Genomic DNA, 22,967 nt, shown 5'->3' with positions numbered 1-22,967 from the left:
ATTCATATACACCTGTGACAATAATTAATGACAAGGTGGTTATAAGTTTGAAATAGAGCAAGGAGAATACTAAGGAAGTGTTTTCAGGGAGGAAAGGGAAATGATATCCTTATAATTTTATAAAATAAAATAATTTAGAAAAGATCTTTGGAGTGCAAAAGTATGAAGAAAATGAGGCTACCAGAGGTGGAATCCATCAAAAGAGAAATCAGGAAAATGAGAATGAGAGTGATTATCAACACTTTCTCTCCCTTCTTCTAATAGATGGTATTTTGTTGAAAAACAAAACCTACTATGAGCCACTCTTCAATGACTGACTTCATCCTTGAAGGGCTAATGATATGAACAGAGCTTCAGCTCCTATTGTTTCTCTTGTTTCTTGAAACATACATGACCACCATGATGGGAAACTTGGGCATGATACTTTTGATCACCATCAGTTGTTAACTTTATTCTCCAATGTATTTTTTTCACAATCATTTATTCTTCATTGACCTCTCCTACACCTCTGTCATTATTCTTAAGATGTTAGTCAATTTTATATTGTGAAGAACATCTCCATTTTGAAGTTTATAACTCAGCTTTACTTCTTCCTCACTTTTGTCAAGCAAGAAGGCTTTCTAATAAAAGCCATGGTCCATGAAGTCTACATTACCATCTGGAGCCCAGTGCTTTACAATATTGCCATGTCCCAAAGAGTCTGTTCCATAATGATGGTTTTGGTAAACTCACTGGGTTTGTTTGGGGATACTGTCCATACCACATGTATGACAATGTTGTCCTTCTGTGGGTCATTTATTGTCAGCCATTATTTTTGTGGTGTTCTGTTTTTGTTGTCTCTGTCTTGCTCCATCACCCATATCAATGGGATAGTGCTATTTATTATTGGTGGAATTGATACTCTAGTGCCAACAATGGCTATCATCATGTCTTATGCATTTATCCTAACTAGTATTCTTGCATCAGATCCAGTGGAGAATGTTCCAAAGCCTTTGGCACCTGTAGTTCCCATATTATGGCTGTGGGAATCTTCTTTGTGTCTATAACATTGATGCATTTCAAATCACCTTCCAGTAATAATACGGAAGAGGAGAAAGTGTCCTCTGTGTTCTATACCACAGTGATCCCAATGCTGAATCCCCTAATGTACAGCCTGAGGAACAAGGATGTAAAGAATGCATCAAAAAGGGCAATTGGGGTAAGGCAGTCATCCTAAAATTGAGAGAAAAAAAATGAAAACTGAGAAGTTATCATCATTTCTTTGTATTTTTTTTCTCCAGAGAAAATTAGTCTTCATTACTTGAGAAATGCTTATTTTATGTTTGACAATGTCTGAGATATTTTTGTAGATTATCAAACAAGATAATTTACTGATAGATAGGGCAATGTTGTAAATGTAGCAAAGGATTAGAAACTGATGGAAGAGGAAGGGTTTAAACACACTGAACTATTTTGATTATAATACAAATACTGCTCTCACTTGCTATACAGTAGAGATAGCATAGCTATGTTTGAAGAAAGATCTTCTTGTGTATTGGAAACATGAACTTATTTATACACATACTTGTCCCTTTATGGTCACAAGATAGAGACTGGAGTGATACACACACACACACACACACACACACACACACACACACACACACAAACCAAGGCATTCCAGGAGCTTCAAGAACCTCAGAACTATTTGTATAGCTCTTCTTTTGGAATGTCTAAGAGGAGTGAGTTGCAATTTAAGCATCAGTTTAGGTAGGCTAAATCTAATTTTAAACATGGCTCTAGAATTGTAGCTTAACAAGTTCCTGTAAATTTCAGCCACTACATTTAAGGAAATCATTACAACAACTTTACAATCAGAGGTCAAGGTAGCATCCTAATGTAAGCTGTGTGTTGGCTAAAAGAGCCAAAGTGCTTGAAGAAAGATCACTGAATAGACAAGATAATAATGCCATGGAAACGTGAAATTGGAAAAAAACATCATGATGTCCTCAAATTGAAAACTCACTGTATACCTATAAGTTTTAAATTGAGATAAACTGAAATCATCCACTGAAATTCATCCTTCATTTACAATGACGAATACTTATAATTCATGCTGCTTGTTTGCCATCTGTTGTCTTTCAGCCTTTATAATGCTTCATGTGAGGATATAGCAGTTTTTCAACCTCATCAAATTGTTTTTACTATAAAAAAGTACATGTAAAGAGTGGTTAAATTTAATCAGTTTTCTTATAAATAAAAAGATATTTAAGACTGAATAATTCTATAAGTTAACTGAGAAAAAGCTACATCGGTAAATGTCTCTTTACACTGAATAGAACACTGTATTAGGAAAGCATTCTGGAAGTGGAAGAGGAGGCAGAAAGAGCAGAAAATCCAAAGGGGATGGAGAACTCCAGGAAAATGAGGCCCTCTGAATCAACAGGATCAGCTCCCAAATGAACTCATAGAGACAGAGACAGTATGCTCTGTGCCTGCAGAAGTCTGTAACAGATGGTATCCTAGAGCTGAAAAGAGAAGTGGACACATGCCCTGTCCCTAACCCAGAAGCTGTCTCCAATTGACAACCACTTATAAATGAAAATTTGGTCTTCTCCAAGGGAGTCTCACTGGGGAAGTAAATAACCTGCCCAGCAGTGGAAAACTGGAAAAAAATGGCACTCACTGGCACCTCTGGGGTCTTTTTCTCATAATGTACTGTTAAGGCTTTTTTAATATTTGTTTTTATACATACATATATAATATGTTATACTATAAAATGTACCTATGTATTTTTAATATATACATAAACACACATATATTTATAAGGAGAGAGAGGGAGGAGGAGAGACAGAGAGGCAGAGAGACAGAGAGAGAGATTTTTCTCTTTTTTTTACCCTACAGTTTGTTTGCAGTATATTATGGCTTCTAGTTTAGTGTTTTTATAGGATTCTTGAGCATGCACATGAGTGAGTCTCTGCATCTATATCTGTTCCTTGCATCTTTGGGAGGCTCTTTTCCTTCTTTTTGTTTATTTTGTCTTATTCCAATGTTTTTCAATCTTATTTTATTTTATTATTATTCCTTAGAAGCCTGTTTGTTTTCTAATGAGAGACAGAAAGAGTCCAGATGGGAGAGGAGATGGGAAGAACTGTGAGGAGTTGAGGAAAGGGAAACACACTAATCAGGATATATTGGATAGGAAAATATTTTTTCATTAACTGTAAAAAAAAATGAATCAAAGCACTAAGGCTGATGCGACCCAAACACCTGGATACTGAGTCATGAGAACTGCATATTTGAGTCCTTGGACTATCCCAAAATTCTACCCCCAAAACAAACAACAACATCAAAAGCTATGACTTAAGGAGGTAAGAGAGGAATTTTGTGTCTAATGGTGGAGTAACAAATCTCTGACATATTTCTGAAGAAAAACCTTCAAAAGTACAGTGGCTTGGGCTTCACCTGAGGGATAGCATGTATGTCTGACCCAGCATTGACTGCCTAAGAACTTGTTTAGTTCCTCCTCATAGATAAAGTGCCTCCCTTAAGACCATTCAAATAAAGTATAAATAGTTTCTTGTGTGTTTGTTTGCTTTTCTTTTTTGTTTTTAGTTACTCAAAGCTAAACAAAAGAAATTCATTTCTGTATAAAAAATCAATAAAATCTTAGACAAGAACCAGCAATTGATATCTGATTTAATTTTGCATTTTATAGATAACTTGTTAATACATAACAAGGACTTTCTTTCCAACTGTCATTATTACTCTTGGGACAATGGTAACAGGAGGCCAAGAAGCATTCTTGCAGGTTGTTCTTAAATGTTGGGGCCTCTAGGGAATTTATATACCTATGAATGTTTTGTATCCCTAATAAATCTAAAGTCTCAGGAGCATCACATAAAAGCTCCATATCACACTATGCTCATGATTATTGGTCCTGGGAAGATAGAGGTGGTATGCTTCAGAACACTGGTAGTTTGTCAGCCATTGACACTAATGTATGTAAGAAAGCAGGACAGGGGGCATTAATTTGAATATCATATAATTTATCTGCTACGTGCAAAAGAAACCAAGTAATTTCTAAGAACCTTGCTTTCTCTGAAAGACCGAGGTGAGTGCTCAGTTTCGTTTATGACAAGTTTTATAACTCAGAAAGGAAGAGCTGGCATAACAACCATGTTCACTCACACAGAGTGGTTGTTTCAGTATTCTTTCCAGTAGATGATGTCTTCCTGTCTCTTTTACTGTCATCCTTTCTTGATATTTTTTATGGCTGGGACACACAATCTGAGGAAATGATTTCAAGTCCAAATTTAACCAGTCATGGTCCAGAGAACCTCACAGGAATTTTCATGTCTCTGAGTCATTTGATTCCCTAAAGAACTTCAATTGGATGTATTTATTACTGACTCTGTATCTTGCACACTAACCTGTACATATCTGCAAGAGAAAGAAATCAAGGGTAAATCCAACCTTAAATATACCATCCCTTGGTAAACATAAATTGCTGCTTATTTGTTTATGCTGAAGGAGGCATCTCAGACAATGAGGAGAGAGATCATTAATCAATCCACCCCAAATAGTCCTTTTTTGTTTCTTTCTGACCTCCTTGGTGGCGCCCCAGCAGTTGAAAGGTCCTGAGAGGATGTAACATGTCATTGAGGGAAGAAGTGAGTCAGGCATAGTGGCTGGAAGATTCTTGCAGTCTGACTGACTAGCAGCCAGAGTGTTTCTTTATATATACAGAATTCAGTAAGCAGGGATAGATTAATGTTGCTCCAAAACAGACAATATCATTTTTTGAACAGTGTTTTACTTCCTCTTGCATATCTTTTAGTCATCATTGATAAACCATGACAAAACAGGGTTACCTTTTACAACCATTTTACCTCAAGTTTAATCATCATTGATAAACAGTAATCTTTTATAAGCATTTTTACTAATCAATCCTATAACCCAATTTTTATAAATTTAAATGCATATGACATCCAGTTCTCATGCTAGTAGCTTTTGTGGCTCCAAGGATGCTAGACTAAAACAAAATCTCCAAGCCAGCTCAGGCTGATTACCATGTCCCAAACAGTGTATTATTAACTCTTAATGGTCAGAGCACCCAAGAAGAATCCTCAGGTCAAAGCTGCTTCAGTTACTGTTCAATTTCTGTAACATTTACATTTTATATCTTTATATGATTTGTTTATATGTCTAATCCTGGCATTCTATTGTTCTTTGGTAATATGACATCACAGTACCTCTGCATGAGCTAACTTTCCTAAAAAAGGGAAGTCCTGACATCTCATTCTTTTTATCATCTTACTATGTAATTCTTTGCCTATCAATATAAGTCTCTGTGTAAGGCAGAGGTAACTTTAGGGGCTCAGCCTTACTGGGTCTTTGTCAAGCAGCTGTGCTGGCTTTACAACTTTTGCTGATACCATCAGATATGCCTATGAAAGTTAGAGGAAATAATTAGTGGTCCATGGTCCATGGATGAAAAGAATGCATTGGCAATTTTCTAATCTCTCTTTAAAGTTTCGGTTACATTTGGAAGAGGAGTAAAGGATTCTGCATGTAATTTTTAGTTGCATATGAAATTTGGCATGTTCATGCTGGTATGATAGTAAACTTTTTTATTTTTTATCTTTGGACTACCACAGAAATCTTCAAAGGATGAGCATGGGAAATCATTCTACTGCAACTGTGTTTGTATTGGTGGGATTAACCCAGCAGCCTGAGCTCCTGCTGCCCCTTTTCCTCCTGTTCCTGGGAATCTATGTGGTAACAGTTGTGGGAAACCTGGGCATGATCCTGCTCATCACAGTCAGCCCTCTGCTGCACACTCCCATGTATTATTTCCTCAGCAGCTTATCCTTCGTTGATCTCTGCTATTCCACTGTCATTACACCCAAAATGCTGGTGAACTTTCTTGGGAAGAAAAACTTGATCTTTTACTCTGAATGCATGGCCCAGCTCTTTTTCTTTGTGATCCTTGTGGTGGCTGAGGGTTACCTCCTGACTGCCATGGCATATGATCGTTATGTGGCCATCTGTAAACCATTGCTGTATAATGTGATCATGTCTTCTAGACTCTGCTCACTGTTAGTTCTGATTTCCTTCATCCTAGGCCTTTTGTCTGCCATTGCACATACAAGTGCTATGATGAAACTGAGCTTTTGCAAAACCCACACCATAAGCCATTACTTCTGTGATGTTCTCCCCCTCCTCAACCTCTCCTGCTCTAACACACACCTAAATGAGCTTCTCCTATTTATCATTGGAGGAATCAACACCTTGGTGCCCACCCTAGCTGTGACCATCTCCTATGTCTTCATCTTCTGCAGCATCCTTCGCATCAGGTCATCAGAGGGCCGGTCCAAAGCCTTTGGAACCTGCAGCTCTCACCTCATGGCTGTGGGAATCTTCTTTGGGTCTATCACCTTTATGTACTTCAAGCCTTCTTCAAGTACCTCTCTAGAGAAAGAGAAGGTTTCTTCTGTATTTTATACCACAGTGATCCCTGTACTGAACCCATTAATATATAGTTTGAGGAACAAAGATGTGAAGAAAGCCTTGGGTAGATTCTTGGTGAGGAGATAAGTCTTACATTTGGCAAAGGATAGATGGGAGAAGAGAATTGTTCTAATCAACGTATGTTATTTCTATTCATTTTTATTTCTCTCATAATATATAATGTATCTGAGTTTGTCATTATGGGATTTATCTCAGAGCATCCTGTATACCAGTTAAGTTCTATGCCATAGATATACATGCAGTATCCATATACAGTTTTGACAAAGCTTTACAATATATTGTTGTTTCAATATTTCAATAAAATAGAAGATGATTTTGTAGGGTATGTATTAGTGCTTTTTACAGGAAAACTGATCATTTTCTTTCATATAAATGAAACAATAATTTATTTGTTTCTAACATTAGTCTCCTCTTTGAATGATCAGTAGTTGCTTATTGAAACCTTTTTCTGTTTTTAATTCAACAGTAAGGGGTGTGGACCCATGAACCCTTCCACTATCCATGAATAACTATGAATGGGTCTCTCTTGTCTAGGCTCAGTAGGAGCAGTCATAGGTTCTTTTAGTTCATGAGTACAATGATTGCGTTTATACAGGATATACTTTGACTGCCTTTCTCCCTATCTTATACTGCTTACATTCCTTTTGTCCCTCATCTGAAATGTTTCTTGAGCCTTAGGGGGTGTAGTAGTACAAATGACTTGTTTAGGCTTCATATCTTATCTATCAATTATTCTCACCATCCCAGGCAACTTTGAGTCTCTATTAACCACTGTTAGGTGTAAATGGAAACTTCTCTCATTAGTATTAAGGGGAGGGTTTTTTGCCTAAAGGTATAAACATATTTAGAATGCAGTTTGGAATTATGTCTATTTAGAAAATCATTAGTCATAAATTTCCTCATAGAACTCCTGATGGGATCTGGGAGTTGGGGAGTCACTGTCTTCATTTGTATCACCCCTGTTCCCACCAGACTCCAATGCAGAGTTCTAATTCCATAGATACAGATGTTCCTAGTCATAAACAAGGGATCGAAATCAATACACTATAATGTAAAAGGGGGATTAGCATGGGAAAGGGAGTAGACATGAGAAGGAGGGAGAAGAAAGAGGCTAGAGTTAAAAATAATCAAAATGTAAAATGCATATGGTACACATGTACAGAACAATCAAGGTATAAATTTTATTTAAAAAAAATCAATGTGAGAGGTACTGGACTGCTCACTAATATGGAAGATTCAGAAACATGGATTGGATTCCGGTCCATCCATTAATCCTTGACAGGATGAGACAAATGTACAAGATAATCAAGAGAAACTGAAAAAGAAAAACAGCAGCAGAAAAGATTGGCATATTCAGTTAGCAGTTATGCTCAATATATTTTAACATTTTTCTATTCAGAGTATGTGAGATCACTTGATTTCCATTTGTCTCCTGATTACCATGAGTCAATATAAAGGAAGTGTGTTCCCAGACCATCATTATGTATTATTAGATATAAATTCAATTAGCTGTGATATAAGAAATACCCTAGGAGTATAACAATCAGGAAAGGAGGAAAACAGTTATCTTTAACTGCAGACAATATAAGATCATACTACAAAATTTCTAAGAAATCGGTGATAAAACTAACCTAAAATTTCAGTAAGTGATTGAGAGATAAATGAACATTCAGAATTCAGTATGAAATATATCCAGCTACAAGACATAAACCCTGCTGGTAGAGTAATGAGGAAACAGAATATAGGTGCAGGAATTGAACAAAATGAGTGAAGATCTTCCCTAGACAAACTCTCAATTACTCCTAAAATGTCCAAAAATAGAGTTGAACAAGTAAAAACTTAATTCTTGAATAGAATGAATCAACAAAGGTACTAGTTTTTACATTTAATTTACAAATTTGACAACACACTAACAAAATCCCCAAATTAATTTTTATGTATATAGCCATTAATTTTTTTATGTTTGTGAAATATACCATCATACAAAATGTATTGAAACAAGTTTAATTACCTGAAACTGCACATATGTAAGAAGGGCGAAGATTACCTTTGACACATTTATTAATTTTGGAACTATTGCGGCAGTCAAAATAAAAAAATAGTTGATTATAGTCATGAATTTTGACCACTGCCCAAAGACGAAAGCTGATTTTCACATGGTCTCAGTGGATTGGCAGTCCTATAATTTCATGAAAATGGATATTTTATTAACATATTCTTAGCTTCGCTTTATACAAGTTATTAATTTAAATATTTATCAATAATCCCATTTTTATTGTTTTGAATACCTACTGTATGGATTTATCACCATCTATCACTTAGTTATTGTTGATCACTCAAGGTCTTTTAGTCTTTTACAAATAAAGTTATTATCAATTCTATGCTATTATGAACATATATGTTAATGTAAATAATATCTAGCTGAAATATTTGTAAATTATGTTAATTGTCTACTATGTTAAACTCTTAGCCATTCATACACCTGCACATCTACTTCTGAATGAGGTAAAACTTAAACATTTAATGGTTATAAATAAGAGTTGCAGTTGGTCTATTTTAAAGCCAAAACCCAATTTCATGTTTATATTTTAATTTTAACAGTTTGAATGTATGGATATTTTATGCTTTTGAACTTGCTGTCACCAGTGATAAAAAATACAAAATATGTTTTCATGTGCTTATTGTTCATTAATTTCATTCTATCAGTTCTGTTCTTAAAGATAATATTGATTAAAAATACAAGCAGACAGTGGTTCACTTACAGGAGTCCACTCATCTCTGCTGCACTAATGGCTGTGGATATAATTTGTTATCATTAATGTCAATCAAGATTTATTCTCCTGCATTATGAATAAATATACTATCAGTAACAATGATGACTCTGTTATGTTATAAGAGATACATTAATATTTACATAAGAAAAAATTTCATAAGAATTCTTATTCATACAAAATTGGGAGGAATTTAAGTGCTGGAGAAAAGCAGCAAATGTGAGATCTAGATTAAAGGCTTGATGTATTACAAAGCCTTCATCTAAATTTTTAAGGAAAATATAACAAAATTTTAAAAATTATTTAAGGGAAACTATTGTTATATCCAAGTTACTGAGGGATAAATAATGCTCCTATATTGTGACAGGAAAAGTAAAATGAATCCCTTCTTCTACCTACTATACACATTGTGTTCTTTGTACATGGTACAAAATCAAGTCATTTTATTTGGGGCTTAAATGAAGTGACTAGGACATGATGGCCTTAGCCCAGGCCTTGCTATCTCTAGGATCCACAGAGTGCCAGTACTCGTTCCCCAACACTTCACTAATTAGCACTTTGTTTCCCTCTCACTATACAATCTAATGACCAAGCAATCCATAAACGTTTATGTGCTCAATAAAATAGAAAATATTGTTTCTATCATATTTCTTCTTTAAATAAATGGTTTTGGGGAAATATTTATTTTACTTTTTTGAAATTATATTTTAATTACATCCTTTCCCAAGTCCCTGTTCTCCCTCCAAACCTTCTATGTACTCCTCCTCAACCTCTTTCTAATTTCTGGCCTTTATTTTTCATTAATTGCTATTACATAGACATAGTAAAGCCATGGATCTTGGAAGAGAACTTATAATTGTCATTTTACTATGCCATTAAAATATCTAACTACATTAGGTTTCAGAAGTCACAAACGGAAGACAGCACCATGTGATTGAAATGTTTCTATTTCTATCAAGAACCCCAGGACATTGAAATGGGAGCTTATTTATTGCAGATATTTAGGGAGATATTAGAAAGTCATGTGTTCATGAAGAAAGAGTACATTAAGGAAATAGTAAAAGAAAAGCAGTTGTATAAATAATAGCATAAACTAGGCAAAGTAAAGGAAAAATTAAGATATTTTGCTAACTGGAAAGAGACTGCTCTTGAAGATTAAATAATTTATTAGTTCACCTTGAATAATTTGTCCTTGATCTTCAGGTCTTTAAAGTAGTAGTGATATCTACATTACCCATTTCACTAAAAGGAATGACTTTTAAAGATGCAGTATTAGGATCTAAGCCCTTTTCTTAGACAGAATTGGCACTTGCTGTAGTACTTTCTTCAGAGAACATTTTACTTCTTTCTTTCTCAGGCTATAGATCAAAGGATTCAGCATGGGTGTGACCAGGTTATTCAAGATCTGCACAGCTACATTAAGCCAGGAATTAGGGGTATGCTGGAGGTACATGAGAACCACTGTCATAAAGGTGAGGAGGGTGGCAGTAAGATGGGCACTGCAGGTGGAGGAGGCTCTCTGCCTCCCCTCAGCAAATCAGATTTGCAGAATGGAGCAGAGGATACATCTGTAGGAGGTGAGGACGAGGAGAAAGCAGCTGAGAGGCATTGCTGATGATGCCCACCATCTCCAGGGCTGATGTGCCTGCACAAGCCAGTTTTAGCATAGCAGGGACATCACAGAAGTAATAGTCCACCTCATTGGGACCAGAGTAGGGCAGCTGGAAAGTGAGAATGGTCAGAAAGGTAGCCTGGATGCAGCCAAAAAATGATGTCCCTGTGGTCAGGATGTTACATACTCTGTGATTCATGATTTCTGAGTGCCTTAGAGGATGGCATATGGCCACAAAGAAGTCATAGGCCATCAATGTGTACAGAAAACCCTCAGTTCAACCCAGGAAGTAATAGAAGAAGAGTTGGCACATACAGCATGCATAGGAGAAGACTCAGCTCTTTCCTGAGAGGTAGAAGAGCATCTTGGTAGAGGTCAGTGAAGGGAAAATGTGCCACACATAGACAACTGGCACAGGAAGAAGTACATGGGTGGGTGAAGCCTAGTAGAAGATACAATTGCAAGAAGTATGAGCAGGTTCCCACCAGGATGAAGGTGTAGAAAGACAAAAAAAAAAAAAAAAAAAAAAACAGGAAAGAGAGTGTGGTCTCCAGACCCTCTGTGCACAGATGCTGAAAAGAACTGAGTCACTACAGAGAGATTCCTCATAGCTGTGAGATTGACTTCAAAGCAGAACACAGACCTTGAGGATATAAACACTGAAGTCAAACCAAGGAGTTTTCTCATGCTTATGGTTTTAATGAAACATATATTTTAAGAGTAGATCTATATGGAGATAAAACATGAAGACTATAATTGGGGACTTCAGTTGAGTTGGACAATAGTCACTATGAACTTGATTTGCCAAAGACTAAAATTGAAAGATGTTAGGTAGAAAACATTTTTTAAGTACTTTCCAAAGTAAATGGAAGCAGATATGGGAAAAGAAATAAACTCCCAAAGAGAACCCAATTCATAGGAGAGATTCTGCTTCTTTCCTTCTCATTGTTCTTCTGATATGTGTGAAGGGTGAATTAAAATTATAGGACTGTTGCCTTGAGTCTGGCGCCTTAGACCACTCGGCCATCCTGACACCTCGGACTATGGGATTCTCCATGGTCTCTGAACCCAGTGAGAACTGGAAGACCAAGTGGCCACTATGGTGTCTGTGTGGACCAACTCCAAGCACAGTGGATAAAAGGACAGAGTGGGTGTGACAGATGGATAGAAGGAATGCAATGGCAATGGGCATGTTTGACTCTTCAGAGTGGGGGCTGGCTGCTACTGTCTTTTGGCCTGTGAGGACTCAATTTCTGGAGTTCTTGCGCTCAGGCTCTAGGCCCCATCCCATAGTCACAGCTTAGAGTAGCTTTTCCTGAGGTGGGGGGGCATGTTTATGTTCTCTCATCAAGGACCTCTCCCTAAAGAGACCCATGAGGTCCAGAGATCTGGCCCTAGCTGGATCAAGAACAGAGAGGGAGAACAAGAAATAAGAGACCATGATAAATGAAGACCACATGAGAATAGGAAGAAGCAAAGTGCTAAAGGGGCCCACAGAAATCCGCAATGATACCCCCACAATAGACTGCTGGCAATGGTAGAGAGACAGCCGGAACTGACCTACTCTGGTGATGGGATAGCCAAATACCATAATAGTCATGCCAGAAACCCCATCCAAGGACTGAGGAATCTGGATGCAGACATCCACGGCTAGGCCCCGGGTGGAGCTCCAGTAGTCCGATTAGCGAGAAAGAGGAGGGTTTATATGAGCGAGAATTGTTGAAATCAAGGTTGGATAAAGCACAGGGACAAATAGCCAATGAATGGAAACACATGAACTATGAACCAAAGGCTGAGGGGCCCCCAACTGCATCAGGCCCTCTGAATAGGTGAGACAGATGATTGGCTTGATCTGTTTGGGAGGCATCTAGGCAGTGGTACCAGGTCCTGTGCTCATTGCATGAGTTGGCTGTTTGAAACCTGGGCCTACGCAGGGACGCTTGGCTCAGTCTGGGAGGAGGGGACTGGACCTGCCTGGACTGAGTCTACCAGGTTGATCTCAGTCCTCAGGGGAGGCTTTGTCCTGGAGATGGTGGGAATGGGGGATGGGTTGGAGAGAGGGGAGGGGGGCAGGAGGGGGGCGAACAAGGGAATCCGTGGCTGATATGTAGAACTGAATGGTATTGTAAAATAAAATAAAAGGCAAAAAACGAAAAGGCAAGGTTCTTGACTGAAAGGTGATAACTCTGAGATGTAACTTACGTACCAAAATAAATAAAGAAATAAATAAAGTTATAGGACTGAAAATTTATGGGTGGATCTTCTAACATAACTAGGCAACATGTGGGTATCCCTTTACTACAAAAACTAATGAACTGAATGCAAGTGCGGAGGGGAAAATGTGGGGTTATTTTTATAAAGCATGGCATCCCCATGCAACTCTTCCTGCAAAGCTTAGATTAGAATGTATTGGAGAAATTATTTTGGCCACTCCACGTAGTTAAAAGGATATTTATTTAATGGCGTAACTCACAAATTAAGTAATGGGTAGGTCACAGGGTCTGGGGAAGGTGTAACGCAGTCCAGCGGTGTTCTCCAGAGCTCTGCACAGTCAATCTGCACCGATCAGTGTCCCGGCACCGAGAGAGCGCCCAGAGAGAGCGCTGACCCATGCAGCTCTCGGGTCCCCCGGCGCCTCCCCTTGCCCCGCCTCGTAGGCATGACAGTTGCCAGAGTCTCAATGGGGTTGGAACTTCCAGAACCAAGCTGGAATGGCTACCCACTACAAGAATGTTTAGGCTTTGATCCAGAAATGTGGCTGGTGGTATAGATCTCTAAGTTATGCTCAAACATTTATGACTTGCATGGCTAAGGGGATTATTGTAAACTTATAGTTCACTTCCTGTTGGGCTTGTAGCTGTAAAGGATTTCTGGATAGTAAGAAGAAGGCAGAGACTAATCTGACTTCATCATTTTGAAAGAACCTAATTTATCATTATCAGAAACAGCATTTAACAAAATACTAACAAGTGAATCCATGAACTTGTACAATGTAAGATATACAATGACCAATTGAGATCAGTGATTTGTGATTCCAATTTGTCAATCAATATATACATATTGTAACAAAGTATACAAAATCATCTAATCATGTCCATAGTTTTTCATTTTTTTCTCTAGACTTGTGTATTTTATATTATGTGCTAGTGGAACTTCGTGTGAATCTCTGGAATTTGCTTCTGAATCTGAAAGATCAGGGAGGGGTAGATAGGAGGACTTGAAGTGAGAAATGGAAGGCAGAAATGTAATAATTAAAGTATAAAATTAAAAATTAAATAAAAGAAAACACAATAAAAATACCTATAATATGACAAGTGATTTTTCATGACTTCATTTGGTAAATATTTAATTTCCCAGATATTTATGCGTTACTTTCCTAAATATTGGATAGTAATACCTCTTGCTCCTTAAGTACTCATGATAATCAGAAACTCTCATTGGCTGTAATGTAGAAAATATTCACCAAATGATACTTGTTATACTAGCAAGTTTGTGTACTTACGATATGCATATCTGTATCTATTGATACACCTGACTATTCATATAGCTTAATACCTCAATTTTTGTGACTTTTTTTTTCTATTTATCTAGTGAACTAGAATGTATTTTGATTTCATGAAACTATGTACACAAGAAATCATGGATGAATATAAGAAACTCTTAATAATTCAGATTGCTTTATTTAACAGCTAGTGTTTTGACAAAAATCAATAAAGTATAAAAAGAAAATACCTGTGATTTAATGTTATTTTGCAAAGGTTACTTTCCTGTCAAAACTCAGTTTCCACATTTGAAGAGAACATGGACTCTAAGGAATGCTTTTATCAAGTAATGTGAGCATTTATATAATATACAAATGGATCTTAAAACTTACTGGGCACAAGGTTGAGAAATAAAAACATATCTCCTTCTGTCCCCTTTTTTTAGACGAGTTACCAACACCAATATCCATGCTATTATTCAGTGTTACACATTGCTGTTAGCAGTTCATGTGTCTTCTAGGTAGAATGAAAGCTAAAATTGTATGGCTAATTAGTCTTCTGTTTTAAAGTAGTTGTTTTAGATAATCTTAGCTGTGGTCAATGAAAAGACAGCTCTGACCTCAAAAGAATAAAAGAGATGGTTTATTCTAGAGCAAAATATGAGTAACCATAGCCCAATAACACAGATTTAGGTTTTCCCAAACCTCATGATACAAAGAGCTAGCAGTTTCATAAAAATTTTAGAGTAAAAGAACAAAGAAAGCCATAAATTAACATGATTTTCAAATGAATTTATGGGTACATAGTTAGGTGGGTCACAGCAAAGTAGAAGTAGGAGTACTATACTATAGACCTTAGATGATAGATGACACCACATTTAGCTTTTTAGTTAGTAGATACTTGGGGTCTGCTCAGACATTGAAAAGGATTTACCTAATGGTCAGAAAAGTTGCCAGGAAATTGATAAGCAGATCCTAAGCAAACTAACTATACCCCAGGATAATTTAGCTCTAGACACACACTGTCCCAATCTCTCTACATCATTGAAGTTCTAATCAGCCTCTTTAGTCACAGTTTCTTTCCAGAAATTCTCATGCACAGGAGGATGGCCTGTTTAAGTAGACTTTAGGAGAAACTGGTGCAAACATACAAGTTTCCAGAAAGGGAAAGGATAAAGAAATGCAACACACAGCTATTTCAAAGTGGATGGGAACAGGAAATTGTCATTGCCTTAAGCGAAAAGTCAAAAGTATGATTTCAAAACTTCATACTCTATATTCTCTAAAATTTCCTTAAAATAATATGAGGTTTTTTTTTTAGGTAAAACAGTAAGCCGCATAGAAAGAGTTCCTAATGCGTTCTTTGTGTTTTACTGGGGAGAGAAACAATAGCATTGTGAAACAAATGAAATATTGCCGTTAGTTACATATGTCAGAGATCCAAAGGCAGAAAGATGAGCTGAAAAAGTGTGATGTGAGTGTGCATGAACAGTGTTTAATAGCATGATTATGAAATGTGTTCTTCTGACATTTAGTATTAAAGCCTTAGATATAGGAAGGTATAGTTACAAAAGTGTTGAATAAAAGAGTGGGAGATGACCCAGTATTTAAAAGTATTTGCTGCTCCCCCAGGTGACCCAAGTTAGGTTCCCATCACCCACCTTGGGAAGCTACCAAACACTTCTAGCTACAGTTCCAAGGTTTCTGAGCCCTCTCCTGCCCTTGCTCTCTGATTACTGACAGACATATGACATACATTAGCACAGACACATACACATAAATAATTATTTAAATATTGAGCAAGACAACAAACATACAGTTATCAGCTTTTGGAATACCTTTAATAAGTTGAGTGAGAATTTGTTTTTGTCTTATTTATATCAAATATAAAACAATTGCAATAGAAAATTGCTATTCTCAAGGTGCTGAGGGATGAAGGTTGATGCAACGTGTGATGAGGAAAATAAAAACAGTCACTCTTTCTAAATATTCTGTTTTTTCTAAACAATAATTTGAAACTTCCATTATTTGTAATTCCTTTGGAGCCCTTATTAAGTAATTAGGTAAATATAGAATGGCATAGAGAGCCTTGACATCCCCAGCATCCACTGATGTCAGTACTAGCTCACTCATCACTTCTCATATCTTCTGCTTTCCTGACTATTCACTATCTTATCCTTGGTCCAAAGGATTGAGGACAACAAAATATTTATTTGTTGCATGAGCAGCAAATTATACTACCACCTTCTTTATTTTATTCAATAAAAGCTCTTTTATAAGTAAGAATTATGACTACCATTGCAAACTGAATGGGAAAAACCTACACTGCCCCAAACCTACAGAAAGAACTCAACAGGGTATATTTAGGAATATATATGTATATACAAACACATATAAGTATGCAATAACAATGAAAACAGAGGCCAAGAATTTGAAGGAGAGTGGGTAAGGGCATATGGTAATATTTGGAGGGAGGAAAGAGAATAAAGAAACATTGTAATTAAGATATAATCTCAAAAATAAACAAAAACAAAGAAAGGATTTTATGAGAAGGAACAGTAAAACTACACCCTGAATGTAAACAGAGTATCCAGCGCCACAAATAAAATGCTGACTTGACTTTTCATGGACTTTTGCTTGTGCTGAGGATTCCACAGCCAAATAAATAGTCAAAAAGCCAATGGAGCCAGCCTTCCATTCACAGAAACTTCCTGATTGCAACCTCCAAGCTTTTATTCATTACTCCAGGTCTGAGACCATCAGATGTTTTCGCTGTGCCACACTAGAACCATGATTCATCTGCAGGAGAACTGAATTAGGTCCTATCCAGAGACACTTGGCTATTTTTCATTTTTACTAAACAGTTGCTTTGGTTTCAAATCACAAGAACGTTCCCAAAGCCATTTGTTTGATTTGCTCTTATTTCTTTTGCAGCAACTGCTAAAATGTGAAATGAAAATATATTCCATGCAGACATTTGATGAGATAATTAAATAATTATGTCACTGATAGTGGAGAAACTATGTATAGGAAGATCATCTTAAGGCAAGAAAAGGAAAAGAAAGTTCAGAAAAATATCATTCTTCCTGGTAGAGGAATTTATTAGTAACTTAACCTTTAGTGATTTGCTCTTGGTATTCAAGTCCTAACCATTTGTAAAATGAGGCACTGGTAATACATATGTTCTTTGTCACACAAAATAAACACCTTCTGTAGGAAATGTGATTTTAAAGTAATAGTTTCTGATACTTTCTCTAGCATTTCTCAAGTAAGGAGGCTACTTTCTGTAGTATTTTCTTCAGAGAACTTTTTACTTCCTTATTCCTCAAACTATAGATCAAAGGATTCAGCATGGGGATAACCAAGTTGTTAAAGACTTGAATGGCTGCGTCTAAACAAGGGCTCGTGGTTGGCCTTAGGTATATGAGGACCACAGGCATAAAGTAAAGCAGTATGGCAGTGAGGTGGGCACTGCAGGTGGAGAAGGCTTTGTGTCTGCCTTCAGCAGAGCGGATCTTCAGGATGGAATAGACGATACAGCTGTAGGAGGTGAGGATGAGGAAGAAGCAGCTGAGAGGCATGAGACCTACACTGATGAACCCCACCATCTCCTGGGCAGATGTGTCTGAACAAGCCAGCTTCAGCAACACAAGCATATCACAGAAAGAATAGGCCACCTCATTGGGACCACAGTAGGGCAACTGGAAGGTGACAGTGGTTAAAAACGTAGCCTGAATGCAGGCAGAAAATAATGTCCCCAAAGCAAGGATGGCACACACTCTGTGGTTCATGATTATTTGGTACCTTAGAGGGTAGCATATGGCCACAAAGCGGTCATAGGCCATCACTGTGTACAGAAAACCTTCAGTACAACCCAGGAAATGGTAGAAGAAGAGCTGGCACACACAACCTGCATAGGAAATGGCCCGGCTATTTCCAGAGAGGTAGTACAGCATCTTGGGAGAAGTCACTGAAGGGAAAAATACGTCACACACGGACAGCTGGCACAGGAAGAAGTACATGGGGGTGTGAAGCTGAGTGGAGGAGACAATTGCAAGAAGTATGAGTGGGTTCCCCACCAGAGCAAAGATGTAGAAAGAAAAAAACAGAACAAAGAGCATGGTCTCCAGGCCCTCTGTGTGTGGGATGCCCATCAGGATAAACTGAGTCACCACTGAGAGATTCCTCATTGTTTTGAGAATATCTGATTTCAAAACTGAACACAGACCAAGCTCCCCAGGACATGAACCCTGAAGTCAAAACGACATGCTCTCTGGTGGAAGAGTGTTTTTCGATTTTGTACAATTGATCTTCTTTAATGGAGCAGATCTACATGAAACATAAAGAAAATAAAGTTTTAGATTATAATTTAGAATTAAGTGCTTTTAGAAAGTTAAATATAGATCAGATCTGGATTTACATACAAAACAAAAATCATTTTCCTAAGGCCTCTGAAGTAAGCAGACAATATAAAATCTGTAAAAATCCCATACACACAAAAATATCTGCTTTTGCCATCCACTGTACTCTTGTTTTTTGTTTTGGTTTTGGTTTTGTGTTTGTTTTGAGATGAACATTCTAATCAGTTATGTCATGGCTACTCAGGATAATGACATGTTAATACTTAAGTGATTCTTGATAACACAGGTCTTACTTTCTAAAGTATAAAGGATTCCTCTTTTTCTCCCATGCCCTTCCCTGTTGGAAACTATCTCTTCTTTTCCTTCTCTTCCTCCTGCTTCCCACAGCTGTGCTACAAAAACAGAGACAGGTTTGGGAAAATGAGAATCCAACATAAAAACAAAATATATTTGTAGAGAATCTTTTTGCAGACAATGCCTGCAATGATGTATCTGCCCTGGTGTGAGTGTGTGTGTGTGTGTGTGTGTGTGTGTGTGTGTGTGTGTGTGCATGTAGACAAAGGAACCGTGCAAATGAACAAAGCTGGTTCATTTTATGAAACATACATGTGTAAAAGTGTTATTACAAAACTTTGGAGAATTTTAGTATCAGCTACAACTCATGATAATTTCCCTGTGGACTATTTCAAGGAAAAACACAATGCAAGATGTCAAGAAACCTTTGAAACTGATCTAGAATCATTGTCTATAGAAGGCAGGAAAGGAACTCTTTGCTTGATTCTAATTGGAATGATTGATACAGGCAAGCAAATACAAGTTATTGTATTCCTCAAAGTCTATAACATAACATAAATAGTCTTGAGTGTATAGATGTTTTTTGTTTTCTTTTGAGACAGGGCTTCTCTGTGTAGTTTTGGAGCCTGTCCTGCATCTTGCTCTGTAGACCAGGCTGGCCTCGAACTTACCAAGATCTGCCTGGCTCTGCCTCCCAGGTACTGAGATTAAAGATGTGTGCCACCACTGCCTGGTGTATAGATGCTTTTTAATGTACAAAACAAATAAATGAGAAAATGCCATCAAATCTGGGGAACAGAAGCAAAGATCAACTTTGAGATTATCTAGATGTTAGAATTATTAAAGATATTAAAACACCTACCTTGGTGTTCCTTGAGGTTTAAATATACAAATTTGAATTGACTGGAAGGATAGGTATTCCCTGTAGAGACACATAAAGTATTAAAACATAAGTGTAAAAATTATTTGGTGCTAAAATATGATACTTAGCAAAGAAAAACTTTAATAATACGCAAGGAACCTTATCCATTGCAAGAAAGAGGGAAAGAAGGCAAGAGACTAAGTAGAAAGGAATAAAACAGTTTGCATATTAATAAATAAAGTGCAAAGACTGAACAAATTTTAGAAAAAAATAAAAACAATTAGATGAGTAGATACAAAACCAAAAGACATACATTTCTTGCATTTCAGATCAGCAAATAAAAGAAAGATATTCAATTAAACAATGATATTTATTATAGCAAAAAAATGTATTCTGTGAAACATAATTAAATACCCTTTCAATGTATACTACAGTTTTCAGTTAGTAATTTTATGGGACTCCTCAATGTATGAATGAATGGGTCTTTGATTCTTGTGCCTGTTTTGGGGAATTTTTTATTTTTCTATTGGCTTGTCTTTTCCAACTTCAATAAACTGTTTTTCATTTTATTTTACTTTGTTATTTTTTGCTGTTATCTCTTAGAGCCTGTTCTTTTCCAGTGAGAGACAGAAAGGGAGTGGAGAGGAGGTAGGGAGGACCTGGGAGAAGAAGAGGGAGGGGAAACTATTCAGATTATATTATTAGAGAAAAGAGTCTATGGTTAGTTAAAAAGAAAAATATGTGCAGGATCATCATAATTTAAACAAAATATTGGTCAAAAAACAAATGGATTTGTGAGTGGAGGATAGGCTGTATTCAAAGGTTGAAAACTCAACTTAAAAAAGAAATCAGTTTTTCTCTAGCTAATATAAAATTAGTATAACTTTTAATTATATTTAAAAATGCTAATGTCAAGCTGATCCTATTATTTGTACTAAAAATAAAATATTATAAAGTGAAAAGAACTTTACAAAACAAAGGTTTTTAAGGCTCACATTACCAGATTTTAATACTACTGTGGTGCCACATAAATTGGGATCACATACCATTGGTGAAAGCAGAGGGAGAACAGAATAAAGTTCAGGAACATACGTACAAATACATGGTTATTTGACATTTAACAAACTAGCAAAAAATATAAATGAAGAATTGTCTTTTCAACATCAATTCTAGAATAATTAAATATCCATACAAACAAATAATCAAAAAGTCAATCATCATAGATTCATAACTAACAGCTTATATAAATGTGTGTGTGTGTGTGTGTGTGTGTGTGTGTGTGTGTGTGTGTGCGTGTACATGGATCAAGTACATATAATGTATCATGTAAAACATCAAATTCTAACATAAAATTCATCTGAATTCTAACAGAATCATCTTTTTGTGAACTTGGTTTGTCATACAATCATACTTGTAATCCATGATTTTCTCTTAATATTGTTATTTGAATTAACTTAAAATTAAAGCATTTTTTCAAAGTCAAGAAAGATAGCAAAAGAATTCAGAACTATTAAAAAGCACAGGAGACTAAAGAGAGAAACCAGTAAAATGTAATAAAATAGTGATGCAGGCTTCTGGCACAAAAATAAAACAGTAGTTGGCAAATCAATGAAGTTAAAATAAGATCATTAGGCAATAATAAATGTCATTCGTATGTTAAATGAATAAAAAAATTAAGTAAAAAACATTAAAAATGTGGCACTAATAGTTACTAAGCTTTAAATGAAAGAATTAAAATTGTTTGATATATTTCATACATCATTAAGGGATTTGTGGTACTGTATATTTGGAACTGATTCAAAGTTAAAAATTAAAACAAAATATTTGCCAACAAGTAAATGAAAAAAAGTAGTTCATAGTGAATAAAATAATTTGCATATCCAACATTTATAGAAAAAAAACATTTATAGTATTTTTAACTCGATAAAAATCAAGTAATTCTTTAGCTGCTTCAAGAAAACTTGGAAACTACTTTTAACATGTACATTACCAAGTAAGACACAGGGATGTAAATAAATACTGTAGAAGGCATCCATTATTGTTACCAAAGAAGTACAAATAAAACCATAGTTAGATACCGCTGTGCACCTGCTATGAAGGGATAAACTACAAAGTGAAGAAACCAGGTGTCACAAAAGGTAGACTGCCACTTCTACAGGTTTACATGAAAGCGGTGGCAATTTGCTCTGTTTGTAAGGAGAAACTATTTAATCTTGAATATTGATCCTCACATATATGAGTCAGGGCTTCACCATTAAGCTGAATTTATTTTGACCATTTGTTTTGACATCAAAACACATGCCTAAGAAAATTAGTCTCCAAAAAAAAATCCCCCCCCCAAAAAAAAACCCTGAAAATCTAGGAACTTTCTTCTTTTAGGTGTCAGCACTTCAATGAAGAAAGGACAAAAGGCTTTAGAGAAAAGAGAAAAAATAAAAATAAAACGCTTACTTTTCTACCAGGACTATGGTAGTTTTTTTTCTCCAAAAATTGAGGACACACCCAGGTTCTTAGACAAGTGTTCTGCTGTTAACTACATCTTAACCCTCAGTGTTCAGGACAGGCTGTTACCAGCATGCTGGTCTTGACTTTAATGTGGAGCCCTCCTGGGTGTCCTATCCACAATATTTCTGAGAAGATGCTGGAATTGCAGATGTAGGCTGACTTGTATAACATAGGATTTTTCACAGTGTTCTAAAGATGACTAAGTTACATTCTTTGCTTCTTAGAAGAGTTCAGAGCACTTCATTCTCAGGAGCTGAGATTCGATGTTTGCATAAGATATCCATGTGCATACTACCAGATTTGAACACATTCATTTCCCCTTGGATCCCTTCTTTAATATCCCTGTGGACACTCTTGACTCATTCATTTATAGCTCTGAGGGACCAATTAGAGTAAAGTTAACAATGTCATCCAAAATAAAAGAAGCTTCGACAGGGGTAATACCTACATCCTCTTCCTGTGTGCCAGGCTGGGAAATGGACTCTAATGTCTACCTTGAGACATCATGACAGCTGTTTTCTTTGTCTGCGTTATCTGTTTAATTATTTGCATTTGGTAATATAATACT

At 36.4% G+C, this 22,967-nt stretch overlaps 2 protein-coding genes and 2 pseudogenes across 2 annotated transcripts; 2 read left to right on the top strand and 2 right to left on the bottom strand.

The window, feature by feature from the left end:
- Positions 1–294: 294 nt before the first annotated feature.
- On the top strand, positions 295–1,216 carry LOC114691247 (annotated as a pseudogene).
- Positions 1,217–5,649: 4,433 nt separating this feature from the next.
- LOC114691248 (olfactory receptor 8D1-like) lies at positions 5,650–6,579 on the top strand. The gene has a single exon (XM_028866510.1). The coding sequence runs from the start codon at positions 5,653–5,655 to the stop codon at positions 6,577–6,579; it is 927 nt and encodes a 308-aa protein (XP_028722343.1). The 5' UTR covers positions 5,650–5,652.
- Positions 6,580–10,563: 3,984 nt separating this feature from the next.
- Positions 10,564–11,583, bottom strand: LOC114691125 (annotated as a pseudogene).
- A 4,164-nt stretch (positions 11,584–15,747) lies between these two features.
- On the bottom strand, positions 15,748–18,567 carry LOC114691222 (olfactory receptor 149-like). The gene is made up of 2 exons (XM_028866487.1): positions 17,659–18,567; positions 15,748–15,921 (listed from the first exon to the last, which is right to left on the bottom strand). Exons 1-2 carry the CDS (start codon positions 18,565–18,567, stop codon positions 15,748–15,750), a joined length of 1,083 nt encoding a protein of 360 aa, XP_028722320.1.
- Between the last annotated feature and the right edge of the window lie 4,400 nt (positions 18,568–22,967).

Source organism: Peromyscus leucopus, chromosome 7, assembly GCF_004664715.2.
Source record: "Peromyscus leucopus breed LL Stock chromosome 7, UCI_PerLeu_2.1, whole genome shotgun sequence".
Lineage (NCBI taxonomy): Eukaryota > Metazoa > Chordata > Mammalia > Rodentia > Cricetidae > Peromyscus > Peromyscus leucopus.
Note: the sequence above shows the minus strand (reverse complement) of the source record. Positions and strands in the feature narration are given on the sequence as shown.